Here is a 12,551-nt window from a genome sequence, read left to right on the forward strand (position 1 = left end):
AACATTTCCATCACATGACTGAGAGCGATTATATGGCTGTGACATATTTCTTTTGTTGGGTTAAGGCGGTGACACGTCAAAAGCGCACATTGTTGAGCGAGAAGCTTAAGTAGGATTCATTTTTAGCACAAATGTTGTGTCGGGGGAGTCAGCCTTGTCTGCTGTATGTAACAAAACACGCTGAACATAACATCCTGGTTTCTAAAATAGCCGTTTTCGCATTTCGTCATCTGCTCTAAATTTGCAGTCATATGCATTTTAAGTGACAGCGCGCGACACAACAGGCTGTGTCATGGACCTCGGGCTCCGTTTGTCTTCAGAAAAACGCCTCGCGTCGCATCGTTACGGGAATATTCATGACATATTCTACGAGAAAGTACAGTAGGCCGACAGTAGTGTGGTTTGCCTCTCTGAAACGAGGTCGCGTGAACGTGTAAAATGACGGTCTCGGGTGAGGAAGGCAGAGCAGAGCCACAACTTCACTAGGATTGGACAACAGGCAGTGCAGTGGGGATTCCTGGGGACTGGTGTCTCTCCTAAAAGACTTCAGGTTGTACAACCACGGCTTTATCCCCAACAAATCAAATGGCAGCTTCGGAGAAAACACTTATTTATCGGGAAGACACCGATTCGTTTAAAAACTTTCTTTCCAAACAGGACATGCGCCTGATAGCCGCACAAGAAGAGTCAAATTATGTGGATCTCAACGACCTGCTGGAACTAAAATTGGATGATACAAAAACAGTGAAAGTGACATTTGGAGACTCGGGTGAATTGGCAATACTTAAAAGCATTAGTGGCATGAGAGATTCACATGGAGAGCACAAACCTTGCACTGAAAAAGTAAATGAATCTACTGAACATAAATGCACACTGGAGGAATGCATGGAAAAGTCGAGCTCTTTTGAAACAGCAGCTTCGGAAATACCTCAAGCCGATAAAAACGACACGGATTGTACCGAGAAAACAGAGCAAAAGCTCAGATCCCCAAATTTGGAGACGCAGAGCCCAGGAAGCAATAACCAAGAACAATACAATGATGTTTATATGAGCAGCAACAGTTTATCGGATGATGAGGTCACTGTGGTGCTTTCTGGTCACGGCACGCCTGAAATCTGTGAAGATGAATCGCACTATATCACAACCCACGAAATCCAGCTTTTGGAGTTGGACCACGATGTGGATTACGACTTTGAGACGGGATCCAGCTGGGATATCGAGGACGATCTCCAGGTCTACTCGTTTGTCGATTATGCGTCTTTTGACAGTGATGAAACGATTGGTGCAAAAGAGGCGAGTATGGAAAGCAACCAGGCTGATACGAGCGAAGCAGTGGTCAGCAGTAAGCATGAAAGCAATCACTGTGACGCGGACAAATGTGCCAGCTCAGATGAGAGTCTGTCAAAAAAGCAAAAAGCAGCTGGGCATATTCACCTGTCAATCAAAGCAACTTCCCGCGCTGTGAACGAGCCAAGCAACATCCAAGATCAAGTAAAAGGCATAAGCCGCTATGTTTTGAGAGGAGTGGATGCAAGGGGAGACAAAGTGTGTGATAACGCAAAGTGTTTCATTGCTGTGCCGGGGCGCTTGCACTTTGGCAGCAAACTGAAAAGCAAAGATGTGAACGAGTATTCCAGCGGTGCGTCCAGCGCGGTGAGCGAGCTGGACGACGCCGATAAGGAAGTGCGCAATCTCACAGCCAGGGCGTTCAAAAGTTTGGCCTATCCATATTTTGATGCCATAAACTTTAGTACTTCTAGTGAGTCTTCTGCTTCAGATCATGGGCTGGGAATCAACAGGTGGTCGACGTTTGTTGACCTAAAGTATGGCCAGGGGAGAGATCAAAACTTAGTAGCGCATAAAGGCTCCACGTCCAATTTCCATTTCGCCAAAAAGAGTGACGGTAAGGAGATAACGGGCTTGACTTTGACCAGCATGCGAGCGCCCCCCGTTGAGATATTTGCACTGAACGGCAATTTGGTGAGCCGCAAAAACGCATCGTCTACCACAAAAAAGACTGAGCTCATGGGTAAGTTTTCACAGGGGCAAAGTGGCCTCATAAGACTGACCGAAACTCTCAATTTTCGATGCAATGTCAAATCCGGGCAGCCTGTAAACGAAAGCACTAGAAGATCACGTTCCACAGATGAAGTTACAAACACCTTGCCAAGCGCTCAAGGGAGTGAGGCCAGCAAGCGACCCTGCAATGCAGAAGAAACCATGGAAGACACACACAAGAAAGCCATATTCGCATCGAGTCTCCTCAAAAATGTCATTTCTAAGAAAATGCAGTTCGAGCAGGAGCGCAAAATGGAGAGGGGCGAGATATGCGAGGCGCACCACGCGCCCTCTCCGTGCTTCGGGACGCACGAAGCGCACAGAGAGAAAGCGGCCAAGAAAAATTCCAAAGGGCTGCAAAGGCAGAGCTCGAAATTCTCAGAAGCCGACTCCGACTTCACGATCGTCTGCGTGGACGATCTGGGCGACATAGTAGACGGTAATTCAAGCGATGCCAAAGACGACGGGCGCAAAGAAGAGCCTTTGACGAGTGCATCAGAAACTAATTTAGAGTCGGCGAATGATACTAAAAAAGGAGCATTCGAAGCATCCAAAAGCACGCTGCTTCGAAGCCAAAATAGCGCGTTCAGATCGTGGAGGGACGGCGAGCTAGAGTTTCAAAAGGAACATAAAAACGACAAAACTCCTGAGGAGAAACTGCTCCGCGAGTGTCCGGGAGAAACCAGCTTCAGCGTCGATTCGGCGAGCGGCAAGCACACTAAAATGTCACATTTGTTTGTGCCAAGCATACAGCTTCCGTCCGCGGAACGGGACCTTGGGAAACCGCCGCCGAATGTGAATTCCTCCACGCACGATCAAGCAGAGAGCGGAGCTATGAAGTGGCGTTCAAACACGCTCTATGTGTCCGACGCGACGCGCAGCGCGGTGACAGCGAAGTCGCCCGAAATCAAAATAAGTTTGCGGAGCGTTAGGGACAACAAAAGCGACCCGTTCAATATCGCGAAGCTACTGACTCCCAATTTAGGCTGCAAGACAGCTGAGGACAACAGGTGTCAAGCGCTCGCCGCGGCTTTCAAGGGTGAGTCGTCTGACAAAGTGCCTCACTTTATAGTCAGAGACATTAGAGATAACAAGGGCAAGCTACAGACCCCCATTCACCAGGTTAGAGACGTGCGTAAGCTGGTTAAGAGCTCATATCACTTTGTGTCTTTAGATAACAACGACAACAAATCCAGCCACTCGACTTATGATGGAGAGCACAAGATATTAAAGCAGAGTCCTCATCTGAACTCAGCCTCTCTTTCACCCATAGTGATTAAATGCCAGTCTGTGAATACAAATAGCAATGTGAAGCAATCTGGAAATTTAATAGACCCCCCCAAGAGACGATTTCCAGAGGATATAGTTGAGACCGACAGGTCCTCCCCTCACGTTGCTGTAGCTAACAGGCTGCCAAAGCAAGAAGTGCCAGCCGGAGTGAGAATTGAAACAAGCACACGAAAACAAGATAAATCGAGCGACACAGCCGAGAAGAAAACCGAACCCAAAATGGCCAACCAGGCCGCTTTGGAAAAATTGCAAGCTGCTGTCAAAACGATGGAGCAGCTGTATGTTTTTGACAAGAACGAGTGGAAGAGAAAAAAAGAACCACGGCCGATAACGGACAGCCATGTGCTCTCGCTCATTACTAGCGAGGAACACAGCGTGGAAGAACAGGAAAGCAATTCTAGCTCCACTCCCGCTGATAGATTGCTAAGACGAGATTCAAACTCAAACCTGAACGAGATGCCACCTAAAAAAGACGACAAGTCATCAACCACTCCGATCGCCCGGGAAGAGCGAAACGGCCCTAAAACGCTCATGCAGTTCACAGGAACACCGTGTAAAAACATCAGCCAGAAGCCATTACCCACAAAAGCACCACAAACGCACGTTGCATCACCAGCATCTCTGAGCTCCAAGGGCGTTGCAACTAAATCTCCAAAAATACCCGTTTCCCTGAAGATATCTCAGCCGAAACGTGTACTAGAAGAGAGGGAGCGGCCGAATGGCAGTGAGACCGAGTTTGCCCCACTGCAGTTCACTTCCACCGCAGATTCTGAGAATTACCTAACCATACCAGTGAAGCCTCAAGCAACGCCCGCCATAAAGCCAACCACGTCTGGATTGGGCAAAACAGCTGTTTATACAATCCCAACTGCAGGAAGTAAAACCCAAACAGCCAGTCCGCCTTCTTACCTGGTTCGCAGTGACACCAGAAGCTATCCGTCACCAAACCGTTCATCTTTTGTGATGGAGACACGGTCCCCAGATACCCCTACCGCCACTATTTACCACACACCCCTGCCTGTCCCAATGCAAGCTGCTCAGCCTCAAGTTATTTGCTTCTCCCCTGTGGTTCAACCCTCCCCCATCCCTACAGATCACTTCCAGGCAACCCAAAGAAAGATGCTGCTGGATCCCACCACGGGAAACTACTACTTGGTGGACACTCCAGTGCAGCCATCAACCAGGCGTCTCTTTGACCCGGAAACCGGGCAGTATGTGGACGTCCCCATGCCGCAGCAGCCTCCCATGACCCCCGTCCCATTGCCAATATCCCCTCTCGCTCTCGGCCCAGGAGCTTACGGCCATACTTACATGTTTTACCCGGGATACATGCCAACCACCATGATCCCCGCACGCACTATTCAGTCCCAGCTCTCTATGCAGTCAGAAGCAGATGATGGGGATAAATCCCATTTGCACATGGGACAGCAGGAGGATGGAGCTTACATGGAGAGCCCTTATTATATGCCATCTGGGAAGTCGTCGCAAACCACCTCCATGGCTCAACATGTTAAAACCAGCAGGCTGGCCAACAGCAAGCAGCCTGTCATCAGCATTACCTCCCAGCAAGGGCCAAGGATCATCGCTCCCCCCTCCTTCGATGGCACCACCATGAGCTTTGTGGTGGAGCATAGGTAAAACCTCACTCACCTACAACGTAAGTCCAAACTCTTTCTTTTTTTTTCATCATATCTGCATGCACTGAGCATTTTTTTCACAATGGTAAGGGATTTTAAAGAAATCAAAAAAACAAAAAAAACAATTCCATACATTTAAAGTGAAAATCCTTTGTATGAAAATTATCATACAAAAATACTAAATGGCAATGGCAATGTCTTACTTCCTAGCTAGACAACACGACTTTCTTTATATCCATAAGACATTTTTTGTCACTAACCTTTTGTTATAGCTTGTTTTAAATCTTTTGAATGTCATCTTTAAAATGTTTTACAGGAATAAATCAGTTACACTATCTCATACTGAATACCCTTTTGTAAGTTAAAACTTAAATATTTTGGAATTGCAGTATATACTTACACTGTATATAATTAATTCAAGCAAACCATAGAAGTTATATATCTGAATTGATTATTAAGAACTATTCCAGGTTTGGGAAATAATTTTGCTTTTATTTGATTGTTCCAGTCCAGAAAGTATTTGTATTGTTTAACACAATGTTAGGCTATGGATTATATGGGTAAATTAAAGGGATAGATAGTTCACCCAAAAATGAAGTTTGAAACTTGTATGAATTTCATTCAAAACCGAATAAAAACAAATAAAAAAAAAGCAAAATTAAATGAACAAAAAATAAATGAACAATAAATGTACAATAAATAACCACAAATTAACAATAAATATAAATGTAACAGTAAATCCTCTGATGAAAAACTTTGAGTGTGCATGTTCCTGTCACATCTAGCTACAAGTGTTTCCTTATAGAGCTCTTTTTTCTTTCTGGTCACAAGGGGTACTGTTTAATGTAATCTTAATTGCTTTTTTTAAATATAAAATGACATTGATTTGAGGGGCACCTGCTTAAGTGTCTGATTATATTACTTGCAGCTAGTAATGGCCCTCTTTTGAATAACTGTTTTTGTCAAAACAACATTAGACCCCCTTTGACTTTCATTGTATGGACATTTTTTTTAAATATTTTTTTGTTCTGCAGAAGAAAACAATGTCATACAAGTTTGGAATGATATGATGGTGAGTAAATAATCACAGAATTATAATAAATGGGTTAACTATCCCTCTTAGGTTCTCATAAGCCAAAAAAAAAAAAAAGTTTTCTAATATTTCATCTTAATAAAATAAGACTTAAGACCTGTAGACATAGCATTGCCATTTTGCTGTTTAATTTTAATTACTTAACTTCAGCAGTCAAAACTGAGATAATTAATATATAAGAATTGCCTCCCAATGACCATCTTAGAAGAAATCAATGCTTCCATTATGAAGAAAATGTATCTCCTTTTTTTTGGCCCTGTTTACATTTAGCAACTTCAGATTGAACTAATACTAACCCAGAAGCAATGAAAAAATAATGGCTCTTGCATTGTTGGAAGCTAGTAGCCATCTGCTCTTTTAGAGTGTTGGGTTTAAATTTGCATTTATGCATTTTGCAGATGATTCTGTACAAACTAACAGTGAAAGCTTACAGAATTGCAATGCATTCAAGGTTTGCATGGCTTATGAGTTAGAATCGGACACATAACCTTAGTAAGACTGTAGTGTACAGAATTTGGTGGACCCACATTGCCACAGTGTTATTTCTCTATTCACTCTCAGAAAAAAAACAGTACAAAAGCTGTCAATGGGGTCGTACCTTTTCAAAAGGTACAAATACCATCTAGGTACTAATATGCACCTTTAAGGTACTTATATGCACCCTTTAGGGGTAACTAAGGAACAAAGGTGTACCTTTTGAAAAGGTGCCACCAAGTGACAGCTTCTGTACCTTTTTATCAAGCTTTTGTACCTGTTTTATCAAACTTTTCTGTTTTTTAATGAAAGATTTGTTTTTTATTTATGAATATTTTGTTTAATGCTATTTGCATCTTATAAATAAGTTCAACTAAGGAGTTATATGCTTTACACTAATACACTCAGAAAAAAAGGTACAAAAACTGTCACTAGGGAGGTATCCTATCAAAAGGTACTAAAATGTACACTTGAGATACTAATATGTACTTTTAAAATACTAATATGCAAGTTTAAAGTACTAGCAATTTAAGGGTAAATAAGGTCCGAAGATGTACTTGTTAGCTTTTTTTTTTTTTTTTTTTTTACACTCTAAAGAGCTTTTTCTTACACTCTAAGAAAAAAAGGTACAAAAAAACTGTCACTAGGGAGGTATCCTATCAAAAGGTACTAAAATGTACACTTGAGATACTAATATGTACTTTTAAAATACTAATATGCAAGTTTAAAGTACTAGCAATTTAAGGGTAAATAAGGTCCGAAGATGTACTTGTTAGCTTTTTTTTTTTTTTTACACTCTAAAGCTGCATCCCAAATTGCGTACTTATGCACTATTTATGACGTTTTGTAGTATAAATAGTGCGTTCGCACTGAAAATTCCAAAAAGAAAAAGTGCACTTTAAATACCCGGATGGTGCACTTAAATAACTGAAAAAATGAAGTGTGGAATGTTGAACACTTCATGCTGTCGCAGCTTTAATTACGTCGCGAAGGGGGTGGGGCTATCAGACTCCGATTATTAATGACAAAATAACCTTATATAATTCATACACTACATGGTTGAGTGCATAGTGCATAAGTACATAGTGTATAAGTGCATAGTGTATAGTGTGTCATTTGGGACGCAGCTTAAGAGCAACAAAAAAAACTGTCACTAGGGAGGTATCCTATCAAAAGGTACTAAAATGTATACTTGAGATACTAATATGTACTTTTAAAGTGCTAATATGTAAGTTTAAAATATGTACTGATTAGGGATAAATAAGGTACAAAGATGTTCCTTTTAGCTTTTGTATCTCAGGGTACCGCTCCAGGGACAGCTTTGTACCTTTTTTTTCTGAGAGTGTACCATGCGTATACTGTTTTGTTTATATGAGTATAAATAAAAATGATTTTATGTTAATGTCTCCTGCTGTTAATGTCATAAAATAGCACCCTCAAAATACATGACTACTGTTCTATTTCCTCAAGAGCTACTGTATGTCTATGGTATGGATAGTGTTAAGATGGGAGGGTGGCATGGCGTCTGCCCGTGGGCAGAAGGGAAGAGGCGTGGCATTGTTGGCATAGCAGTGGGAGGAGAGAAAGGTCAGCCAGTTTGTGGCATGTGTTTGTGCTGATACAGTGTTGTGCCAGCTGCTGCTGGATATCAAGACTCCTCGTCCTGAGATGCTTGGGGCGCGGGCAGGTCACCTTTTTATAGGACAGCCTTATGTTAAAGGGAAAGACCCAGAGGCGGGCCAGAAGCTTTGCCTGAGGGATATTATACAAACAAATCAGCGGGCGTGCGATCGCACGGCGCTGGGGAGTAATATGAGATGCCAAAACTGCAAAATTTTAATGACCTATAATCCAGCTATTAGCGAGCGGATGGTTTTAGAGACACTTGGAGATCATGCTTGATTTTAAGTACGGTCTGAATAACTAACCGGTTAACTGATAACTGTGTTCGCATTGCTCACAGAAGAATGCTAGTGTTAAATTTAGTTTTTAATATCATTCTTGTTTTGTTTTATACAGGAGCCACATGACGTCATCTTTTCACTGATTTAATTTTTTTGCTGAACTCATTTATTATATTTTGGAATCTCCTTCATTATCTTCATCAAGAAATCGCACCTCCTTCTCCCATTATTATTTGTGGGCCGCTTGTTTCTGCTCATTATCCCATTTGCTTTATTTTGTGTTATTAAACTGTTCTATCTGCTTCTCAAATCTTTGTGAAAGTGGATGGATTTTTCTGCATTGGAATTTTTTTTTTTTGAAAGTGCATTTACTGTATGGGTTACTGTAAAAAAAAAAATCCCTTTAAGCACCTTTAGAATAATGTCAGTCAAATGAGAGTACAACAGCTAGGGATGCACAGATAATAAAATTCATGCTATGGATGTTAACTGATGAATAGCCAATATTACAACCTTTTTATACTATTTCATCTAAATAAATTGAAAACAAAAGACTAACAACTAAAATTGGTAACACTTTATTTTAGGGTCTCTTAACTAGTTGCTTATTAGCATGCATATTACTACAATATTAGCCATTTATTAGTAGTAATTAAGCACATATTAATGCCTTATTCTGCATGACCATATTCTACATCCCTAATCCTACCCAATACCTAAACTTAACAACTACCTTACTAACTATTAATAAGCAGCAAATTAGAAATTTATTGAGGGAAAAGTCATAGTGAATAAGTGTTCCCTATTCTAAAGTGTTACCTTAACATTTTTCATTTTAAATGCTTTAAGTGAATTTAGGCATCACACCAATTTAATATACAGTATAAATTTATATTCATTTTGAGATTTGGTAAATATTTCATTTAACAGTATTATTAAATTATGTGTGTTTTTTCAAGACTAAATTTGAGTGAGCATTAGATGATGTTTAAGGAAATGTAAAATTTCTAATGTGTGTACACAACTATATAGCCAATATTGGCTGATATACTGTATATCCAATATCAGGATATATATAAAACTGTCTCTATTATAAATAGGCACTTAAATTGATACTGTTGTTAAGGCTGTTAACAGGTTCTCTATATAAAACACACAAAATTTCTCCTGCTATCCGTCATTCCTTGACTGAAGCTCTTCTCCTGACCTTGAATCTCAGCATTCATCCTTGAGAGGTGTTATGTGAAATAAATGGATTGCATTACAATTTTATATTGTATATTTATTATTATTATTATTTACTGTTGTTGTTTTTCTGCTGGTAGTGCATAAACCACCTCATTTAAACACACAAAAATGTGTGGATAATGTGGTGAATGGGATGTTATAGGGGACTGTGTTCCTCTATTATCTCACAGTACCGGTATAGTGTGAGTGTGTGAGAGAATGCGTTTACCATTTCATTTTGATTTGGTATTACAGTTTCATCCCTTTTGGCTGCAGTGACACAGAATTAAGGTCAGGCGAATTGATTTCAGGTGAAGAAATGACAGATATTAGCAGAAATTCATTGTATTTTTAATACAGAGACTGTTATACAAAACACAGTGTACGAAATGTAGCTTTAGACAACCTGTTTGGTGTCATATCAAATCACCAGGGTATTTTTGATTTAAGGAAAAATCAACTATACCTCAATTTCAAAAGAGTAATCTGTACACGCTGAAGGGTATAAACTATTTAAACTGTTTGTTTTATTTTTTTTATTTTTTATTTCAGTCAAAGTGTAATCTGAAATCTAATATTTTGTCTTATCCTTGTTATATGCCTAAGATATATAAAATTTTCATTACAGTAATTGTTCACCCAAAAATGGAAATTTGCTAAAAATTTACTCAGGCCATCCAAGATGTAGATGAGCTTTTTTCCTTCATTGGAACAGATTTGGAGAAATTTTGAAATTTACATCCTCTGTTATGAATGGGTGCCGTCAGAACTTGTGGATTATTGTTTTTACACTGTAAAAAGTGATAAGTTGACTTAACTTAAAAAAAATTGAGGAAACCCATTGCCTTAAAATTATTAAGTAAATAATAATAAAAAAAAATAAAAAAAAGTTAAGTCAACTTGACAATTCACTTAACTTATTTTTTTTTAATGATCATTTACTTAAAAATTTTAAGGCAACAGGTTTCCTAAATTTTTTTAAGTTAAGTCAACTTATCACATTTTACAGTGTATGTTTTTTAACTTTAATTCTGACGGCACCCATTCACTGATGAGAAATGATGTAATGCTAAATTTCTGTTTTCAAATCTTTTCAATACGAGCTGACAATTTTTATAACTGACATTATTCTGAACCTTTTAATAACAGAGGCAATACATTTGGATCCACTGTTTTATCTTTTTTGATGCACATAGCTTGTTTTTAATAACTCATGTTATAGTATACTTGTGAATTCATTCATTATTTCAGCTGTTGGAGCTGCTGGCCAGTCCGTTAAGCTGTCATTAAGAAAGTTTGGTGTGGCATTGTCTTCAGATTAATAAGAGTATCATTCAGTGCATTTAATTTCAACTGAAAAAGCTAAGTTTACTCAAAGGTATTTTTTTTTAAATAAATCTGTGAAACACAACAGCATAAATATGTGAAAATGTATTTATTTGGTATGTGCTCTATGTTGGTTTTGTTTGGTCTGTGCCAAAGATGTTAAAAGAGCTCCTAGTGATGTAATCAGGAGTCGCTTAATGTCATAAGACAACATTTGAAAGTTGAATGTTCCTGTAATGGCCATTGCTTAATCATAAGCAATCACTGTTTTAAAGGCTACACCTGATAAATAATGTTTAAATGATGACAAAGTTATGTTGCAATGGTTAGAAGTATGTGTGAAGATGGATAGGCGGCATATTGGATGAGAATACGCATTACAGCGTTTTAGAAAGAATAAAGACTGAGATTCAAAACAAGGGAGAAATGTTATCTGATTTGACATTACAGGAAAAATAATAAATAAAAAAAGTTCTTGATATCATGATTTTGTTGTTGTTGTTTCTTCCTTTTATTTTTTATATTTATTTATGTATATTTTTTTATTTTTGAGAATGCTACTTGCAATATGCAATATGCACCTAATAGACACACAATTTTTAAATATAATTTGTTAATTTTCCACTGAGTGCTGTAGGTGGACGTCGTGGGCCCATATCAGTTGTTGTTACTAAGCATAATGGCATTAAAAGAATGGCTCTGGCAAACCACTCCTAAAACTGTTTGCCAACACAATCTATCTGTCAGCTGCACAAAGTATTTTTACCATCCATAGTGGAGCTAAGATGCATATTAAGAGCTCCATTTAAGCTCCCTGACAGCAATATATTTAAAAGTCTATATAAAGTGCCTACGATCAGGAGAATTAATATATGGGAAGCAACAAATCCATATGCTAATATGTGTTGCAAAGTGCTAATGTGAAAGGTGATAGTCTAGTTAAAGGTCTGTCACACATTCCTAGGGAGCAATGGGAATGTTAACTTAAATATTAGTGGTAACTCTACTCAGGAGACATGCTCTAACAGCAGTGTTCTGAATTTTAATTCACTAAATTTTAATATTATTTTCTATTAACGCATTTTTAGATGTTCTCATTACAATTTTGTTTTTGTTTTTCTTGTAGACCACAGCAGTAGGTAGCAGGTAAAACAAACAAAACTATAACGGCAAAAACATGTTATTATTAAATTAAATTTTATTTAATAATTAAATTTAAAAAATACGTTTTAATTTAAAAAATGTAATCTAAATTAAATTATCTTATTACATTTTTTTTTTTTTTAAATGCTAATTCTGAAGTTTTTGAACGACATATGTGCAGACAAATTGCATGCTAATTTTTGTCTTTTCTCTGCCATTAAAAGCACTGTTACCATGTGGCAATGTGAATGCTATAAGGATGGCAGAATATTTCAGTTAGGCCACCTGTGCATGAAACATAATCTAGTGTGACATTATATGCTAGGAGGGTATTTTGCAAGCCATGCTGTGAACAGTCACACATTCCATATCATATTTGTGTTTAAGATAAACAACAGC

The 12,551-nt window shown here is 38.7% G+C and overlaps 1 protein-coding gene across 1 annotated transcript; it reads left to right on the forward strand.

The window, feature by feature from the left end:
- Nucleotides 1–209: 209 nt before the first annotated feature.
- Nucleotides 210–10,490, forward strand: c07h4orf54 (chromosome 07 C4orf54 homolog). Its single transcript, XM_058781509.1, has 2 exons — nucleotides 210–5,005; nucleotides 8,572–10,490. Exon 1 carries the CDS (start codon nucleotides 586–588, stop codon nucleotides 4,984–4,986), a length of 4,401 nt encoding a protein of 1,466 aa, XP_058637492.1. The 5' UTR covers nucleotides 210–585; the 3' UTR covers nucleotides 4,987–5,005; nucleotides 8,572–10,490.
- The last annotated feature ends 2,061 nt before the right edge of the window (nucleotides 10,491–12,551 follow it).

Source organism: Onychostoma macrolepis, chromosome 07, assembly GCF_012432095.1.
Source record: "Onychostoma macrolepis isolate SWU-2019 chromosome 07, ASM1243209v1, whole genome shotgun sequence".
Classification (NCBI taxonomy): Eukaryota; Metazoa; Chordata; class Actinopteri; order Cypriniformes; family Cyprinidae; genus Onychostoma; species Onychostoma macrolepis.